We start from the raw sequence: 18,502 nt of genomic DNA, 5'->3' as shown, positions 1-18,502 counted from the left end.
GACCTCTCTATTCCGACCAAATTTCATTTATCACACAGGGTGGACAGGTCTCAAGGTGCCGGTGCAAGAGGTCAATCGAGCTGCCACGAGATCCACCAGCGCAAGATACATCAATGCTCATCCCTGTCATCCTGTACACGGAGGCCAAGGAGATGGCCAAAAAGACTGCGAAATTTTCGCGACCCAGAATCGGCCCAACCTTCGAGGACGTCACTGATGAACTCCAGCATACGACTAAAGAAGAACAGACTAATGAAGGAAAGACCAGCAATGATGGCAAAGCAAATCCAGTACATCTTGGGCGTGTAATACTCCACCAGACCGGGGATTTCAACGGAGAAGTAACTGGTCATGAAGGTGATGGGGAGGAAGAAGACACTCAGTTTGGCAAGGACGGTGGCGCTTCTGCTTAGACGGGCTGTCGCTTGTGAGTCTTTCTGGGCCGTAAGGTTGAAATACTGTGGTAACACCAGTCGTTAGTAAATAACGATCAAGGCATCTGCCCCTGACGTAGTCTTGTTTCGACAACGTACCGTGCCCGAAAGAGCGTTCTGCTCGTCCAGGTACTCTTGAATCGTGTTCAACATTAACAACTGCAGTCTGTCCCCAAGCCGCTCGAAGCGACTTCTGGCCGATGAAGATATCTTTACTTCGCCGGAAATGCTCCCCGACAGCTCCAGTATGCCGAATTGTCCTTCACGGTGTGCATTTACGGATTGGGGCCAGCAAATACGCCTAATAAGACTTTTGTAGCTCTCAAACAGGTGGTGCAGTTGGCGTAGCTCCTTTCTCAGAGTGTGCAAGGATCGGATGACCTCGCCAGTTTTGACCTTGCTCCTACGACTCTGCCAAATTATCAGCCTCTCACTCTCGCCATAGAAATGGCATAGCACATAGCGCATTTTCCCGGGTTCTCGCTTACATTGCTTGTAAAAATTTGCTCGCTCTGTTGAACAGCAAGAGAGATTGTCAGCGGGCGATTCCAGACATCTTGCCAGTCCTGCCTTCTGACTTACCAGTCTATGAAGTTCGATGCTAGACGTTTTCAATACGGGTAGGGCCGAGGAATAATCCTCGAATAAGTAATAAAACAGGTTGCTCGATCCCTCACAAGCAATGTCGCCTTCGGACTCTGTGTCTGGCAACGCCTGTCTAACCGGCTTTAATGAGATGAGTCTGTTTTTGAAGTCTTCCACGCCGTGCTTGGATAGTTGGCACAGAACACTTATGGTATTAGAACGCATGTTCCGTAGTTCCTCCTTGGTCCAATCTTCGTCGTCGGGATGCTCCGACAACGGCGTCTCGTGGAACGACACAACGACGGCTGGAAGACCATTAGCTTATAGTATTATCCAAATGAATATTTTGTCATTGAAGAAATAGCCATGACGTACAGTCAGAACAGAGCGTAAGCCATGACCAGTGCCTGGGCGGCAGCAGGCTTGGGTTTGCTTCTGTGTTGCCCAACACAGGCCGACGATGCAACCAGTTGGCTCCGATACAAAGGACTTCAATGCGTTAGCCCTCTGCTATGATGCATTTTCAAAGCAGCATGGTTGAATGTATACATTGCTTTCCCTGGTCAATAGACGTGTAGTTGACGGTCTCCTTGACCAGTTGATATATTGCAAGATCCTCGGATACCTGAGTAGGTGTATGTGTTTGCGAATGTGCCGTAGACTTGTCGCTTATAAAGCCCAGTTCAACGTCGCTTTGGTTCGGAACTAGCTTTGGCCTGAGGCTTTGAGGGGAGAACGGGGCTGGAGACGTCATGAGAGCCTGCAGCCTCTGAGAGAATCCATAGTGATTGCCAATGCGCTCTACTGCTGGACGTTGCGTATTCGGAGACCAAATGTTAATCCAGCGTACCATGCCATCGGGGACCTTCTGACTGATAATGACCTCGAGGTCATCCGAGTCTAGATCAAAGGCGATCCTGGCCTCGTTGAGACTAAATTCGACGACAAAGTTTCGCGCCTTGTCGCTGGCAGCCTCGGCCTTGATATAGGCGTATGTAGCCTCGTCGTCGAGGTTCAGGAACTTGTCCCGCAGACCAACGGTGTTTGGTAACAACATGGGCAATCTGGATGACAGAAGAGATGTATAGTTTCAGAAACGGAGAAAGGGGACATAGACAGTTTTTACGTGGTAAGTTCTGGTGAGAGGCGTCCTCCGGCGCGGCTGTGTCCCCTCTCATCATCCCTGTCTCTCTGGTGCAGCAGCGGAGGCAGGAGGCCTTGCAAGGTGGCATGCTCAGCCATACAACTCAGCCCGCTGCGCCATCCCAGACGCTGGGAGGTTACCTCCTGTTGGTGCGCAGCGGATACAGCTGTTGGCGCCTATCCAAATGGCAGGTATCCGTACTATGGCGGTTGGAACCGGGGGGGGGGGGGGGGGGGGAGGGGTAGAGCCAGCCGCCAGCCGCTTACAATAGAAAGTACTCTCCACCTCAGGAACTTCAACTTAGGGCGATGCGAGTATACATTTGACGTATGACCAATGACCGATCATGAGCAATCAAGCAATATATGGGCTCAATACATAGGTACATACACTCTAGGGCCACTTCGAATAATATCCCCAACACCGTTGGCAATCACTACTCTTGCTCTTGAACTCCTGTCACCAGCCATTAACCCGCTGCTACCCCCCAGACCCGTTTATATTAATCGTGAAGTCATTCTCCACTCCCGCAGCCCTTGCTATATGCCTGCAAGGCAAACAACAGTGGGTCAAGGGTGTAAGGCTATTCCGTGCACCAATGCCTTTTTCCTTACGCCGATTTACTCAATGGCTCCCGGCGATAATAGCTCCCGCAGCATGTTCCGAACAGACCCGCTTCGATCGTCCCTTGCTACTGACTCCCGGAGCGGATGACCTGACGGAGGACCCTCCAAAGGAAGCTGGAGAAATCCCCTGGCAACTTTCTCGACTTCTTTGAGTAGTGCCTCTTCTCCGGCATCCAGGTTGGCGCATGCAGCCCCAAGATCCTCTTTCCGGGCCAAGAGCAAAACAATTGCCTCAGCTCGTTCCACTACTGCGCTGTCGACACCGTTCAGTGCTGCACACCTACTCCCAAAGCTAGAAGTGCTTCTTCCTGGGAGTAGCCTGTATAAAAACACGACCTGATCCTCCATTCGCGCTGCTTGAAGATCAAGGCAAACATCCATATGTGTCAATTTCAAACCAGGCCGGTCTCGGAAGTAGCCGCCTTCAAACAACTCGTGGCAGTGCGTTGTTATAAGAACCTTTGGAGTCTGCGAACCAAGAATGGTAAAATGGTCAACAAGGGCAGTCATGAGTCCAGACCCATCATCGGCTGCTGTACCTTTGCCGAATTCATCCACCGCAACAAGACTTCGGCGGGTTACACATTTAAGTATGCCTGCCACCTGTCTTAGGTCATTGCCAAATGCGCTCTCTGTCTGAGATACGCTCTCTCGCGTCGAGATGCGAGTAAGTATCTGGTCAGTGATGCCGATAGTGGCACTGCCAGCGGGAACAAAGCTGCCTATGTGGGCGAGATAGACAATCAGCGCGACTTGCTTGATATATACACTTTTCCCAGAATGATTGGGGCCTGTGACGATAAGCGTGTTGGGTTTATCATTCTCGTTCCCTGGTGATTCTGCCGGTTGGTCCAACTCATCACCATGTCCGCCGTGAAGATGGCAGTCGTTGGCGATGAACGACGGCACAGCTAATTCTTGAAGTGGGTGGCGTCCTCCACAGATGGAGACAACGTTGTCGGATGTCATCTCTGGGGCCGTCCAACCATATCTTTTCGCACCTCTGGCCATAGCTACCAAGCAATCAAGTTCGCCGCATGCTTCGGACGCGAATTCAAGCGTAGACTTGTGGGCGAGAACTCGAGAAGCTAGACCGTGTAAAATCTCAACCTCTAGATCTGGGGAAATTCAGCACAAAGCCTACTCCGTGCCAATGAGCAATCCACGAACCGACAATTTCGCTGTAAGTGTCGCCCAATTGAGCATCCAGCTCCAACATGCGACTGTTCTTGTAGTACATGTTGCCGTTGGCAGCAAATATTTGTTCCCATCGATCGCTGTGTACCCCCTCTCCCTCGTAAGCTACCTTGTCAGCCCCGGGGAGACGAGCCACGACGGTAAGGAAGCCCAGTTGAGGCCAGAACACGCAGCCGGTAACGTACTTCCGAGCCCACTCTGGCAGCTCACGAGACAATGAAATGCTAACACGACTAAGGAGGGAGTCCAGTCCGTGGTACATATGTTTGAGCCTATCAAGCTCCGGGTTAACGTTCCACCTCACTGCAATACGGGAGCTTGCTTTGGTTTCTTCGAAATCGACGGTCGCACTAATCGACTCTCCAACGGCCTTGATTGTAGACGCAGGAATACCATGGACGATCTTTGAAGCATGTCAGCAGAAGCCACCATGACTTTGAGCGGCATTGCGATTTACCTGTCGAACAACAGTAAGATCATTCGCACCTCGCAACTGAAGTACCACTTCTTTGAGCTGCAGTACATGAAGGGAGAATCGAGTCAACGTCCACCAAACGCCGCGTTCGACTGACGCGCTGCTGGTGGGTGTTTCAGCGCCCTTCTGCAACTGGTTCAACGCCTTTTTGATATCTTTGACTCCCCTTAGAACTCGCGACACACTGTTGAAGGCATCTTCGTTGGCCACCTGCAGGAATATTGCGATAGTCTTGTGTCTTTCTCGAATAATGTTGATATTGATTAGTGGACATAGGAACATCTGTCTAAGTTTTGCTTTTCCTTGAGGAGTACCGGCAAGAGAATAAAAGATGCCGTAGAGGGATAAACTCTCTTTCGACCCAGAATCTGATCTACCTGTACCCGATATTAAGTCGTTGGGATGCAACTGTGATTGGAAAATCTGTAGGGAAGAAAGGGTGTCGGTGTTGACGAGCATGTAGTCGGCCATGGTGAACATCTGAAGCGAGGCGACGAAGTATCTTTCTAGACTGCCTGGCATTTTCTCCGTACCGTGCAGACGCATGATTTCACACAAAACAGCGCCAGCACAGCCAATCTAATATGTGTTAGATAGTCACACTTGGAACCAACCCCTATGCATGCCGGCCTACCGACAAAACGCTGTCAAGGTCTACCAGAGACCCCAGACGCATCAACCTGACGTTTTGGCATGTTTCTTGAGGCATTTGTACGCCGTTCGGGGAATGTGTGCATGTCGTTATCACGAAAGTGTGTTCTGAATGCATCGATGGCAGGCTGGCTAGCTTTTCCAGGGAGTGTGCGTGACTGAAGTCGTTTGATCCAAGCAATCGTAAATGATAGTGTTCTTGTTCAAAACCTGAGAACACTATCAGCCAGTAATCTTTAGCTTTATTAAGAGGGCAGGTCACCTTTGTACACAGTGCTCTTACGCTGCTCGAAGAAGTTGAGTATTACATCTGGTATCTTCAGAGACAACAAGATCGTCGTGGGTTGGCATTGAAGCATAAGAGTCTCGACAAGGTGTAGCGGCTCGGTACACGGTATATCTTGCAGCAGACAGATGCTATTCTTATCCGCACTGTAGTAGGCACAGCCGAGAGCGCCATTCTCGTTGACAGCGACAGCCATGATGACCTCACTTTTCTGTCCTACTTCGGGTGTGGCTTCTCCAACGAGAAACGGTTGCCTTTGAGTTTCCTTCGACAGGGTTGAAGGGGAAACACTCACAGATGGATTTTGGGCCAGGGTGGATGGCAAAGAGTAGCTGCTGGCAGTCAGTGTTGGCCGACTCCCTGCGTTTAGTGTATATTGCTGATCGGGAGCGCGTTGTGCTCCATGGAACCGGTTCATTTGCGTCGTATCTAATCGTTCATTGGCATCATGGGCAGCTGAGTAGATGGGCAAAATTGAGGTTGGGCCAGCAAGGCTGAAAACGCGTCGAGTTCCGCGCACCAAGTGACCTCCTGGGCTAGGACGATATGGTGCTCTCAAGCCGTTTCTAGAACTTCCAGTGGATGGGGGTCGACCTCGACGGGGAGTGACGTTGGGTCTACCTTTTCCTGACATATCGAACTGTAGGTAGATTGGTACACAGCTGGGCAACGAGCGATGACACCAAGCCGAAGCTAAGAAGTGATAGTTGGCCACTCGAGGCGGGAAGGATTGACCAAGACAAGGTGAACAAGGTGGACAATAAGCGGTCGAAACCCCTCGGATAGGTAAAAGTTGGTGCAAGAGGGTTCCTGCCACTGCATTCGATAAATTTTTACCCCCCCCCCCCCCCCCCCCAAAGGCTCCTGCCTTTGAGTAAGTTAGCTACAAAGCCGGATAAGAAAAGCACGACGACTAAGCACGGTAGTCATAACCTCTCTTCTTCCCGTCACCATAAAAGTCACCAGTAAACTTGCTTTCACTGTACCTTACTATGGCACTCAAGAACCGTGGAAGTGATGTGTACAACTCAACTCGGTTCAGGGGATAAGCCCTGGAATTAAAAGAGACTTACTAGCAAATCGATAGCCTTTCTAGCCACCTGGACTCCACAAACCCCTTAGGAAGCGTGGAAATCGCAGTCACAGCCTAAGTGGCTATGGATGAGTTTTCTCAGCTCTGTCACGGGTGCTTCTTGCGACAGAGCTGTCTCCGATGCTTAATTTTAGATGGAGGAAAGAAAGTGGTAGTATATTGGAGGGGCTATGGCATATTGGTCGTCATTCACATCCGGCCGCCGTCTTCAACTCATCCCGAGGTGGCCGCAGCTTCAGTCTTCTCACCGCTCTTGACCCAGTTGGTAAAGTCGCGCCTCTGTTTTCGAACATCGGCAAAGCCCGGCCGGCTCTCAAGAATGCGGAATGGGTTGCCAATGTAGTCTTTCTCAACCTCCCCGCTGCCCGTCATGAATCCCGTCTCGCCCTCTCTCTCAATCTTGCCAGCCCACACGCGCCACTGGATCGGTCGGAGATTCGGGGCTCCCAGCACCAGACCAAGGATAATGATAACCGTTGCCACGGCCGTCTCAATGGTGATGTCTGCCGGTAGCGAGGTAGTGGCTGGAGGCGTGGATGTCGCTAATGGCGACGCGGCCCTGAAGGACTGCAATGCAGAGTGCTCTTGCGCCGAGTAACACCTAGAAGATTCAAGACCAGAAGTTAGAAAGGTCGTGATTGTGTGGAAAGGCTGGACTTACGCGTGACCGAGTAGCAAGAGGCCAATGGCCGTGATGGAGCGCGAGATCCAGGTCATGGTGTGTTGTGTTTGATGGTAAGCGAAAAATAGGTCCTAGATTGGCGTGCACGAGACTGACAGCCAGTTTTGATATTGCTGGCTGTACCGACGTACAATGCTTGGGGAGGTATCTGAGATGGGTGGGCCAGGTAAAACAATATACCGCGAGAAGGCTCAAGAGCTATGTGGTTTCTTAGTGGGGGAGGTTTGTTGTATGGACACCAGGGCGAACTCCACGTCAACGGCACCAATTACCTCAGCGGTCGCGCTCGCTGTGTCGTGCCTGAACACACTTCGAGGCACGTAACCTGTTGCGTCTTAAACGGTCTATTCATCTAAACGATGTCACCGACAGGAAGATTGCGTACGCCTCTTAACTAAGTACCCACCGAGTACGGAGTATGTCTACCTACCTACCTATCCGTAGTGTCTTCCCTGCATCCAAAGGGGAATATTGATGAAATTACGCGAAAGACCCTCTGACGTCTGCCTTCTTCAAAATGGACCCGTCGCAAACGACACCACAGCCGCCTCTGTCCCCTCTGAACATTGACGGCATTCATATTTGCAATCCACCACCCCTACCGAAGACGAACCCTCTGTTATGCAACTCAGCCCTGGTCCAAGTTAATTCAAAGGTCGGTCTCCATACTGTACTGCCATCGCGACCACGGTATTCCGCCTGCTATCAAATGCAATGGGCAAATATATTCAAGCCATGCTGAGTTATGTTATGTAGGTAAAGTTGATTCTATGAAGATGCTTTTGCTCTTGGGTTCCGCCCCGTGGCATAATAGGTCACATTTCTGCTTCTCCATCCACAATTCATTCCCGATAATACCCTTATCTCTGGTCTCAATACAAAAAGAATTCCGCCGGCGGTCCACGATATCCAATACTCCCAGGGCCCTTCTCCATCCTTCGTTGAACAAAGGTTGCGAATCCAACCGTATCATTTCCTCTTGTTCACTCTGGGTCTATCCAGTTGTTGAAGTGACTGCCCTCAAGTTCTTCTACCCTCCAGCTGCTCTCTTGCCCTCTCAAGATTTGAAGTTGAGGGTCGTGCATTAGATTCTCGTCATATCCAGACAGGCCATCGAGCAGGTCCTGTCTTCCATCTCCGAACCCGAGGGGATTCGTCCATCTCGGCTCCAGCATAGGGTCTCCGTACGGGTCCCCGTATGGATGGCCCCCATGTCCCATCAAACCCGGATCAATCATAGGTTCCAGGCCGTCATGGTGCGACATAGGCCCGTACTGACCCATCCCGTCAAACCGACTGTCCATTGACGGTGCTACATAACCCATAGCTGGTGATGGCGTTTTTCTGATGAGCACATCTTCGACGAAGCCAGTTGCATCCTGGCGCTGGTGGACGCTCTGTTGATAATATTGCCCTCCAAGGCCTGTCTGGCTGTATGGCGCCGGTAAAGGCTTTCCTGGGTTGCTATAGTGGTACATGGACTGCGTCTGTACACCGAGACCCATTGGACTTGTCGAGAGCGGAGGGTAGTTGTGGAAGATGGATGCTGGCGCATCGTTTCTACCATGACCGATCTTCTTGAGTTGGCCGTTTCTTGAGCTTGCTCGGCTTGCGCCCCAATCCAAGTCATCCAAATCGCCTTGGTCAGACAGATCCTCGTCGTCTCTTGCCTTGGGCCTAGGCTTTGACGGTGTGAACTTGTAGCCCGGGTGAGCCTTCTGATGGTTTGCTCGCTCCTCTTTAGCCCAATCGTTGAACTGATCACGAACATGTTCAGGTTCCAAAGGCCAGCCACTGCCACAAACCTGCGACACCACTTGGTGGTTATTCTGCGTGCACAGATTCTTGGCAAGGTTCTGGTATGCCTTACGGTACAACATGAATGCGTTCATCGGCCGCTTGATTCTGCCAGGGGTCTTGCTTTCCTCAACCTCCTTCATCCGTACCTCCGCAGACCGTTGGACGTAAGCCCCGATATCTGCCACTGGAATGTGAGGTTGATCCCTCGCCAGCTCGCTCAGCGGTTTTGTCAAGCCATCTATTTTTTTGGAAGACTTGGCGCGCTCCTTCTTCTTTTTGGGAGTCGACTTTTCAACCCGGGTTGCCCGAGCTGCGAGCGGTTTGATGGTCGATGATCCCTTATGGATGTTAAGTCCGCTGCGGGTGGTCAACACATCCGACGCCCGAGAAGGCGTCGGCGGTGATGTGTCGGGGGTACTGTATGGCTGTAGGAAACTGTGAGTGGCCATATCTATTATCTTGGCTGCCATGAGGTTGCTTACCTGATGGCTCAGTTCTCCAGACATTGGCCCATAGATGGAGCCGGCGCTTGTGTCATAGCCATGGTGATATGACTATGAGATTGTCAGCTGAAGCTCTCATGCACAAGGAAGCAATGCAGCAGCGCTATTCCTCACCATTTGACTATCGTTTGCGCGGTGTGAATATGGAGAATGATGATCGTAAGGCATGTCTTGTTGAGGACCAGGTGTGCCGTATCGGGAAGGAGTCTGTAGGCCCCCCATATCACGAGGGTGCAAATTCTCTCTGGGGTAAGAAGTGGCTCCGTTCGGGCGTATCAAGTGATGCAGTCCGTTCGGATAGATATCATCGTTTGAAGGAGCTGGAGACGGAGGACCGTTGTTTTCCATTCCAAAGAACTCAAGGCAACCAGGTGGTGTCTGAAGTGCTTGATTACCAACGGCCAGCCAGTACAACCAAGAGGAGCGATGATGGCGAGGGGGCGAAGCAGAAGCAGTCCAAGAGGCTTGGTACTGCTAGATCTCCGTTATTGAAATTTGTTGGACTTCCCGCTTATTCCTCCTCTTCTTTTCTTTCCTGGCGGCTGTCTCGGTACTTGTGGAAGAATAAAGTAGTCGTTGGATGATGGGCCAGTGACTTTTGTTGATGGCAGCACAAGACTGGATCCGGGCCAGGTGATGGCTGTATGGCAACAGACAGAGACTGCCGGAAGGGTGTATGCTTTGGGAAGAAAACAAGCAGCAGGTGTGGGGTGGCAAAGAATATGAAAGAGGCTGCAGCAGCTGCAGATTATCTACATTCAGTAGATGTCGAGATGTCGGTGGTGGAGTGGTTAGAGGGTGGTGTGCGCATGAGAGAGTGGTGTAAGGACGAGAAGTAGTCCCGGTGACCAGAGAAACAGCTTGTTCTTGTTCGGCTCTTTTTCTGGCTACCCAGGAGCATCAAGAGCCTGTCCTGTGTGCCTGTTGCAGTCGTAGCTGCAGCTGCGGGTATGTATGTAGTGAGCGCGTCGTGGTGGTGCTGCAAGGACCAGGAAGTGCCGGGGAGCAAAAGAACTTGCAAGCAGCCGAGGAGCAGGGATCAACAGTGATCCGTGACTGTTCCCCTGGGATATGAGATGAAAGGACAATGTTCAGCTTGGAGGGCCGGGCAGTTTTGCCAAGGGGCGATGGTAAGGTGATGGCCGAGCACTGAAAGCTCTATGAATAGCCTCTTTTCCTTTATGACAGGGAGGAGGCAGTGGAATCCTGGGGTTTGGCGAAACTGCCGCCTTTCTCCTGCTTGTCGTCGTCGTTCAAGTAGTTATTCGTTCCTTTCTCTCTCTGTCGTGATGATTCTCCTCTGGTCCTCCCTCACTCGACTCCAAGATGGCAATACTGCGTTGCCACCCCGTCCCTTTGCCGGTTTCTTTCTTGGGTTTCCTATCCCTCCTTTAGGTGAGCACCTTGGGCCTACACGCGCCGGGTGGGAGGGCAGTGGTGTTGCAGAGAGATGGGAGTGGGAAGTACGAGAAAGTGGCAGGTGGGAATCCAAGTCTGATTCCGAAGCTGGGGTGAATATGATGTCCCGAGCGTGGTAAAAGGAATCCAGAGCCAGAGGGTAAGCCAAGGAGAGAGGGGCCGTCTTTGTCGACGGGAAGGGATTCATTCATTGAACCTGGGGGGATAGGAATGAAAGAAAAGCGTTCGGCCGGGCTGTGTGGTTTTATGTGTACATGATACGCATATGCATCTCTCAAGTGGCTGTCTGCTTCTTTTGCTCTAGTCTCCCTTCTATGCCGTCGTTGGCTTCTCTGCGTCCGAAAGAGCATCTAGCTGATTGCCGCATTCGGACGTGGGTTTGAAAGCGGCGCCGGGCGGCCATACTCCAGCTTTAGCAAGCCTCTGACATTTCTGGCGATTCATCCGTTGCCCTGCTGTCCGTTTGACCGTCTTCGGCTAAAACGAGCGAGATACGCTGCCGCCGCCGCAGAAACATCTGCTGCCATGGCCACACGCTGTGCCAGGTCGCCAATGCCATGTTATATCCTGCAATGTCTGGCCCTGTAATTTGTATACGAAACTGGCTGACATTCAAGAGGGCGGGACACATACATGCACACATAATATATGAATACATACACAGGGAGAATGTGAGTGTTGGGTCGAGAAGGGGGGCGGGGCGGGCGGTACAGACGGTCAGGGAGAGGTACATGGCGTTGCTTGCCAACGACCAGCAGGGGATTTGAGCAAGGTAAATGCCACCAGGCCAGGGGGGCATGTGACGATGCTTGCTGCCGCAATGTCATTGATGTGCTGTTTCTGCTTCCATTGATGTTGGAACCGGGTTGATGTCCAGAAGAGGAGAATATGCATGGGTGCTGCGTCGCCTCTACTGACTGCATCGCTGCATCACGGGCGGAGGCTGTCTCCAACCAAGTTCACATCATCCTATCTCCCCCCCCACTGGTTCACGCTGGTAGCCGTATAGGCAGTGTCCCTTTCCCAACTGCTGGTGAGCTTGGGTGAGAGCAAACCAGCCCAGGTTAAATGTTGTCTTTCCTCTTCCTACCCCCTGTCCGTGTGTCTCTTATAAATTCATGCCCATTGAGCCTCTGACAATGTCTAGTCTCCGTCTCGCTTTTCAGCCCACCCTCACCGTGGCGGAAGCACGCATGCGTCTTTACCTATCTGTGCGTTGTCTCCCTACACTCTTGTATGTTTGTTTTCTCCATGAACCACCCATGGAGAGAGGAAGGCCACAGAGGGCTAGAATCGAGGGGGTTAAAACTGCAGCAAGGGGCCATGTTATGCCGTGAGTGATCCGGAGAGCAAAAGTGATATTTCGGGCCGGGACTGTTATACAAGATAAAGATGAGCAGGGGGAGGAAGAAGACGAAAAGGATGAGAGAACTAGGGGCGCTGGACCCTCCCCTTCGAAGGGAGCTGGAATGTTTGTTTGCTCGTTGGCTGCCGGAATCGTTGGTGGCGTCCTTTCCGATTGGTCTTGTCCAGAAACAGACTGTAGCGCATTTCGAATTTCGCACATCTCTCATCCTTTGACCTTGTCTTGACACAGTGGTGCCATCCCTTCTCATCCCATCTCGTCCCATCCCGCCCCGTCCCGTCTCATTTCGTTCACATTCAAATATGCTCGGCCTCTCTCCCTCTCTGCTCACCTCGACAGCCTCACCTTGGGCATCTTGCCCAAGGCAATGCTGCAAGCAATTGATCGCACCACAAATATGACATGCCTCGCACGATGTTCGGTTGGAATCAAATTACTCGCCCAACACACCTTCCACCTCCAAACGCTGCTTTTACCTCTGGCTTGGCCTCTACAACTGTGTAGCACGTTTTTCTATGTTTTCCATTCAACTCTACATGAATAGGAAAGAGCAGCGAATCGCCATCTCGGTGTTTGGGGTTTGCCGTCTTCCCGGATTGTCCACTACCTCCATACTACCCCACAGCACTCCTAATGCTCTCGCCTAACTTATTCTGATTGTTGTTGTGTTTCCCCTCTACGGCCATAGTATCTAGCATAGACTCAGGGATAGAGATGATGACTGAGTATTCAAAAGATGCCAAACCTCAACTGTCAAGCCGAGACGGAGGAAAAGCAGATCCGAAAGACGAGGCCTGGGCCCATGCGGATAGCCCGCCATCGTCTTCCGCTGCTGCTGCAGTGTGCGGTAGAGAGAACTGGCATCCGGTCCTGGTCCAGTTCGGTCCAATGCAGCCCACCCAGTCTATGGTTCGTTTTTCTCTAGCTCTGGATCAGCTCTCCATCTTTTTCAACCTTTAGTTGTGCTTGTAAACGCCACCCGAACTCTCACGATGATCCGCAAACCATGACGTCCGCATATTTACCGAGCCACTTACTCGCTTGGCGTGGTGCGCTTGCGTCTTGCTTCTGCAAGCTACTTTACGCCATGTCTTCGTCTGTGCTTCCTAGCTCGCTCTGGACTCTGACACTAGTATATGCCCAACTAGGCTGTGCGCTAATCGGCCACTTAGCTCTGGCCCTGACTCTCGACGGCGCCCCTCCTGTCTCGCCTCTTCCTCTCCACACGCAGGAACAGAGACGACGAGGTGATGATTTCCTGGCTTTAAAGCCTCAGGCTCCAAGGCACATGAGAAGGCTCGAACACGGGAATCTAACAGATCTTACTCAATCCTGTTCCATTGGAGCAGCTGGTCTGCCACGACATACCTGCAATTGCCCTTTCACCATATGCCGTCCTTCCGTGCAAGGCGCATGTCTCTGCAGCAGCCATGCATAACGGCCGCCCACTCAGCCTTTCAACTGAGATTTGATACTCTGACTGACCAGCGGAATTTGTCCGGGTACTGGCCGCCGTCGCCTCTACCGTTCCCACCCGACCTTGTCAGTGTCAGCGTTTACTTCAGGTCCGGACAGACTGGCTCTTGTCCTTGATATATAGTTTAGCAGATGTCTCTCCCAAGTGTTTCGCTCTAGGCTGGCCTTCTGGCCGCGCCCCAGAGGCCGAATCCACCGCCGCTGTGAGATCCAACTTGATGATTGTGTCTCACCCCATGAGAACGGACGGCCGCGGCCGTATGTAGCCCACCCTGGGGGGAGCGGCAGGTTACACCCCTTCCGAGGCGTCTCCCGGCGCTGCGCCGATGGCAACCTACCTCGCCACCGCCATGTCGATAATGCTCTGTAATTCATGCGTTCGAGACCACCCTCGAGCATCATGGGGATAAGCTATCTATGCCAGTTCGAGCTGAGACCCAAAAACTTGGCAAGCCAAGCCGTCCCAGCCTGGTCCCTTCACATCGTCGTCCCGTGCGAAGTATAAGTGAACCGCCGCAGCCGATGCCGTCAGAACCTCTCACATCAATCTGCCTTGGTGCCATGGCCATTGGTTTGCAACACGGCAGCCAGAAAGTTGACTCGTACCCCTCCCATTCTTTCTATCCACGGTGTCGGCATGAGGCCACAGGTGAGTTTCGACATACCACACAGTTGGTTTGGGCGGCGCCGGATTTGTTCTCAGAGAGGTTCGGATGCCCACTGAGACATACCGCGGCAGGCTTGGGACGTACCAACCATACAAACAGACTGTATATATGGTCGGATCGAATGATTGTTCAGGCATCACCGATTTCACAAGGACACAAAACGAGATCACCAAGAGATTTGGCTCTCGAGAACATGTCTACCCATCGGCACTTCACTCAGGTAAGGACTCCAAATCGAGATCTCTAAAGGCCAGTGTGCCTGGAACCCTTCTAGTCATTACTGGTCCAAAATGTCGTTCGTCATACAATTATCAATACAAATCCGGGTACCTTGGGCGTAAGTTGCTATCAAGGCCACTTTTGACCAATGCCTAGCCCAGAAGTATTTGCCAGTATATTTCTCATTGAAGACCGGCCGGTCGCTCTATTGTTGTTTAGCAATCCTTAAACTTCTATGTCATTTCCTTGTCTCGCTTTAGATGGCACCAGGGTTTACCCCCGATGGCTGTGGCCGCCGAATTGGCTCCGCAAGCTTGATGGGAGGTGTGAGAATTTGCTGGCGTGGTGATGGTGAAAGTGTTGCTACAGGCGGCAAGACAGCAGGAAGAGCAGGAGTCTTGACGCTTGGGGGCTGCGGACGTGGTGCAGGGGGAGAATGCTTCGTTGGAGATAAACCCCCCTCAGGAGCGGGCAACGTGAAAGACGAATGTGCTGAACCAGGGATGCCATGTTCGCGACTGATGATGGGCGTGGCCATCAAACTTGAATTTCCTGGTCTAGGTGATGTGGTGTCCCAGGGGCCAGGCGTCGCCCTTGCACGTGTGGGACTTGCGGGCAGTGTGTCGTTGCTATTTGCGAACGGCTTACCGTTGGAAAGGTAACGAGACCTGGCGTCAGCTTCATCGTTCTGACCCTTCGGTGTTGTTGGGCCAGGGCTACTCTCCTTGGCTGAATGTGTCCCGTTGGCACGGCCCAATAGCCCTGAGTGACCAGCCACAGAAGTGGTGTCGGTATGAGTCTCAGTTAGTGTCTTTGGGCTGCGTACTGAAGCCTCCGCCTGACGAGTAGAGCCGCGTTGTCCTGTTGGTAAGGCGACATCGGCCGTAACGTGTTGATTGTTACTAACGAGCACCTGACCTGTCGCTGGCATTATCGAGGGAGTCTCAACCAGCAGGCCTGAAGAGGACGGTCGAGAACTGTTTTTCTCGGCTGGTTGGTTTGTGGGCGAGGATGATGTATCGGCTGTACGATTCACCTTCAGCTTGATGGTCGTCTTGGGTTTTGCCGTCGCGTCAGCCTGACGCCCCTTACACGGCTGACAGATAAAATGAAACTCCGCCTTCTCAGCTTCAGTCTCGCTTATCCCGAGACACTTGCTGTGCTGCCAGACGTTGCATTTCTCACACGCCACACTATGGGTGCCATCATCAACCTGGCCATAGACGCCGCAGATGCAGTCGAAAATCCAGTCGTCCTCTTCATCATCAAGCTCCTCAAGTGCCCGTTTGTTTCTCTCGATCTCAGCTTGCAGCCGTCGTTCTGATATGCGACCCGAGCCACTGCGATTATCTTCTGAAAGTTGAGAGAGCTCGCGTTCGTGTTGTAATCGGCGGGCTTCCCGTTCCTTGAGTCGCTTCTCTCGGGACAGAAGTCTAGAATCCCGCTCTTTTTCAAGTTTGAGTCGTTGTTGCTCCTCCTTTCTTGCAGCAGCCCTTTGAGCATGAACGATCCGATCCTCTTCCTTTGTCTTTTCCTCTTGCTTTTGCTGTTCGGCCTTGTTCGCAATCCGGCTAGAGCGCTTCGCGGTTGCCATTTTTGCCAGGTTCAGGAGTTCCTTCTCCCGCTGCTGCTCTTTGCGCCTCCTTGAATCCTCTTGTTTTTCCAGAATAGGAAGTAGATGATCCTGAAGCTGATCTCGAAGGATCTTTTCGTTGTCATCCTTGGTTCTGTGGAACGAGGCGATGAGCCCCTGTACCTCCTCCAGGCTCACGGCGAGGCATTCCCATTTTATGCCACCAAGACCATCGTCATCTGGCGTAGAGGCGGAGGCATCGGCGGACTCATTTATTGACTGGTCTGTGCCATCTGAGCCGTTTGCTCCAGACACGCGTCGTCTCTTGTTGGAACGAGAACCGTACTTGGCAGTTTTTGACTTCTTTTTGGGAGTTGTTGGTTTCGGAGGAGGGTCCGTCATGCGGTATACTCTGTTGTCGTCGAGCACGAAATAGGTACGGTCGTCCTTGTCCCAGCCGATGGGTTCTATCCTCTGTCCGCGAGTGTTAGCATCATCAACCCACACCAAATTACTCCCTAGGCACTCACCCAACCGGCTTGGTCGACATCCTTTTGCTCCTCCATCTTATCCCTGACACGTTCCGGGCGGACCATAACCCATTGTGTAAGTTGCTGCAGGATTTGTATCTGCGGTGATGTCAGTGACGCAGGCAGTCCGCAGAGTCAACGTGAGATACCTTGATCAAGACATCGAAATCAGCAAACTTAGTTGCAACCTCGTTTGAGCCGAATGGGTTCTTCTCGGGAGCCCTTGACAGGTACTGTCGCCGGGTGTATTCGTCAAATAGCTCGTGCCTGCAGTAATTTAGCATTCGGAGGAATGATGAGTGTAGATGTACTGAAAGATGGGGCGACATACGTTAAACCGCGATGGGACGAGATGAACTTGAGCAAAGCCAATCCTATATCACCGAGAACGGGAGCGTTTGGTTTCAGGCACTCGGCTTCGATGTCCTAGAAAAAGACAAGTTAGTACATTGCGGCGGTCACGAAGCGACCAAGGGTAGCGGCTCACTTCTGTATCTAGATTGTCATCAATCTTGACCACCTTGCCAAAAAGATAAATCCATTGACACAGGTTGGCGAACTGCCACTGGTTTCGAATGCGATGGAGTAAGGACGGCTCTTGAAAGGGGCCATCATCAGTCTCCTGGAATGCTCGTTTGTGTGGCGACACCATGGTAATCTGCGTCGGGCGCCGAGGAAGTTACAAGCGAGTCGACGTTGGAAAGAATGGAAGGGGAGGATCGCCAGTTCAGATCTCGTTGGCGGAGAAGGTGTTGGATCTCGCGAGATTTGTTTTGGACAATCGCGTCATTTACACGATGTTGTCGCGCAGAAAAGCGCCGTTGAGGCTGTAAAGAAACTCCAGAGAGGTAAGAAAGGGTCGAAGGGAGTGGCCGGTCGTCAGCCAATCAAGGCAAGATTCTGGTCGAACTGTGCGTATTGGTTCGAGTGGCAAGGGCTCGGGTGGTTGCTAGAATCGAGGGAGGCTTAGAGAAGAAGTAGTCTGGAAAACAAATATAAATAAGGCGCGTTGGTGAGGCGCCGCGGAAGTTTGGTGCAAGTTGTGGTAGAAGCGCGGGAGGATGTCGTAGTCGTGGTGTAGGAAAGGGTACGTAGAGGATGTAATCAAATTATCTTTGGCTGCAAGTGCAAGTCGATCTCGCAAGGACGCGTTTGGGCCGCGGCGTGTGGGCGTCTGTATGGCGAGTGGCATCCAGTGCGGGTCTGTGCTCTGCGCGCCGCGCTAAAAGTTCCAAAACCGATCGATTACATAAGACTAGAGCCCGGCAGGTACGGGGGACGCCGGAGCTGGAAGTGACTGAACACGGCGGGACGGGATACGGTCAACGGAGGGCATGCCCTCTCCCCCTACCCCAGCAAATTACAGTCCCTAGAATGTTATAGCCATTGAATTTACGGTGCCCTGGGGTAGGCAGTATCTGTATAGCACACAGCACGTGTGAAATTCATGCCCCTCTTCTCTTCGTCTCTGTAGCCAAAACGGAGCTTCAAGAGTGGTCTGGTTTCTTCTCACAGTGTATATAGGATGCGGAAGCCAACGAAGAGATATTCCAGAAGATCGCGCCCGAGTTTCGAGAATGTGGAGGCCTTTGCATGGGTTTGGATAAATATCGCCAGAACAAAGCATCTTATGAATTGGCACGGGCCATTGACTAGGTAGGTAGGCTGCCTGTCTGCCTGTCGACCTGCGTGCCTGGCGGTAGTGGACGGCGCCTGCCAGCTTTACTAATTATGTTCAATGGGCTCCGTAGTTTTGTGGCTTACGAGGCTGTGGC

The 18,502-nt window shown here is 52.1% G+C and overlaps 5 protein-coding genes across 5 annotated transcripts; all 5 read right to left on the bottom strand.

Annotated features, from left to right (window-relative positions):
* Positions 1-110: 110 nt before the first annotated feature.
* Positions 111-2,076, bottom strand: EsH8_VI_000694 (uncharacterized protein; the record flags this gene model as incomplete). Its single annotated transcript, XM_083271947.1, has 6 exons — positions 111-458; positions 534-845; positions 923-946; positions 1,017-1,324; positions 1,395-1,508; positions 1,569-2,076. 6 exons carry the CDS (start codon positions 2,074-2,076, stop codon positions 111-113), a joined length of 1,614 nt encoding a protein of 537 aa, XP_083127121.1.
* Positions 2,077-3,894: 1,818 nt separating this feature from the next.
* Positions 3,895-4,932, bottom strand: EsH8_VI_000693 (MutS family protein MSH5; the record flags this gene model as incomplete). The annotated part of the gene is made up of 2 exons (XM_083271946.1): positions 3,895-4,389; positions 4,444-4,932. The coding sequence occupies 2 exons, from the start codon at positions 4,930-4,932 to the stop codon at positions 3,895-3,897; spliced, it is 984 nt and encodes a 327-aa protein (XP_083127120.1).
* Positions 4,933-6,704: 1,772 nt separating this feature from the next.
* Positions 6,705-7,208, bottom strand: EsH8_VI_000692 (membrane magnesium transporter family protein; the record flags this gene model as incomplete). Its single annotated transcript, XM_083271945.1, has 2 exons — positions 6,705-7,092; positions 7,153-7,208. The coding sequence occupies 2 exons, from the start codon at positions 7,206-7,208 to the stop codon at positions 6,705-6,707; spliced, it is 444 nt and encodes a 147-aa protein (XP_083127119.1).
* Positions 7,209-8,156: 948 nt separating this feature from the next.
* On the bottom strand, positions 8,157-9,593 carry EsH8_VI_000691 (HMG-box domain-containing protein; the record flags this gene model as incomplete). Its single annotated transcript, XM_083271944.1, has 3 exons — positions 8,157-9,398; positions 9,456-9,527; positions 9,591-9,593. The coding sequence occupies 3 exons, from the start codon at positions 9,591-9,593 to the stop codon at positions 8,157-8,159; spliced, it is 1,317 nt and encodes a 438-aa protein (XP_083127118.1).
* A 5,287-nt stretch (positions 9,594-14,880) lies between these two features.
* Positions 14,881-17,379, bottom strand: EsH8_VI_000690 (uncharacterized protein; the record flags this gene model as incomplete). Its single annotated transcript, XM_083271943.1, has 5 exons — positions 14,881-16,671; positions 16,728-16,826; positions 16,877-16,994; positions 17,059-17,153; positions 17,215-17,379. The coding sequence occupies 5 exons, from the start codon at positions 17,377-17,379 to the stop codon at positions 14,881-14,883; spliced, it is 2,268 nt and encodes a 755-aa protein (XP_083127117.1).
* Positions 17,380-18,502: the final 1,123 nt, after the last annotated feature.

The sequence above is a fragment of the Colletotrichum jinshuiense genome, chromosome 6, assembly GCF_051148585.1.
Source record: "Colletotrichum jinshuiense chromosome 6, complete sequence".
NCBI lineage: Eukaryota > Fungi > Ascomycota > Sordariomycetes > Glomerellales > Glomerellaceae > Colletotrichum > Colletotrichum jinshuiense.
This window is presented reverse-complemented; position numbering and strand designations above follow the sequence as displayed.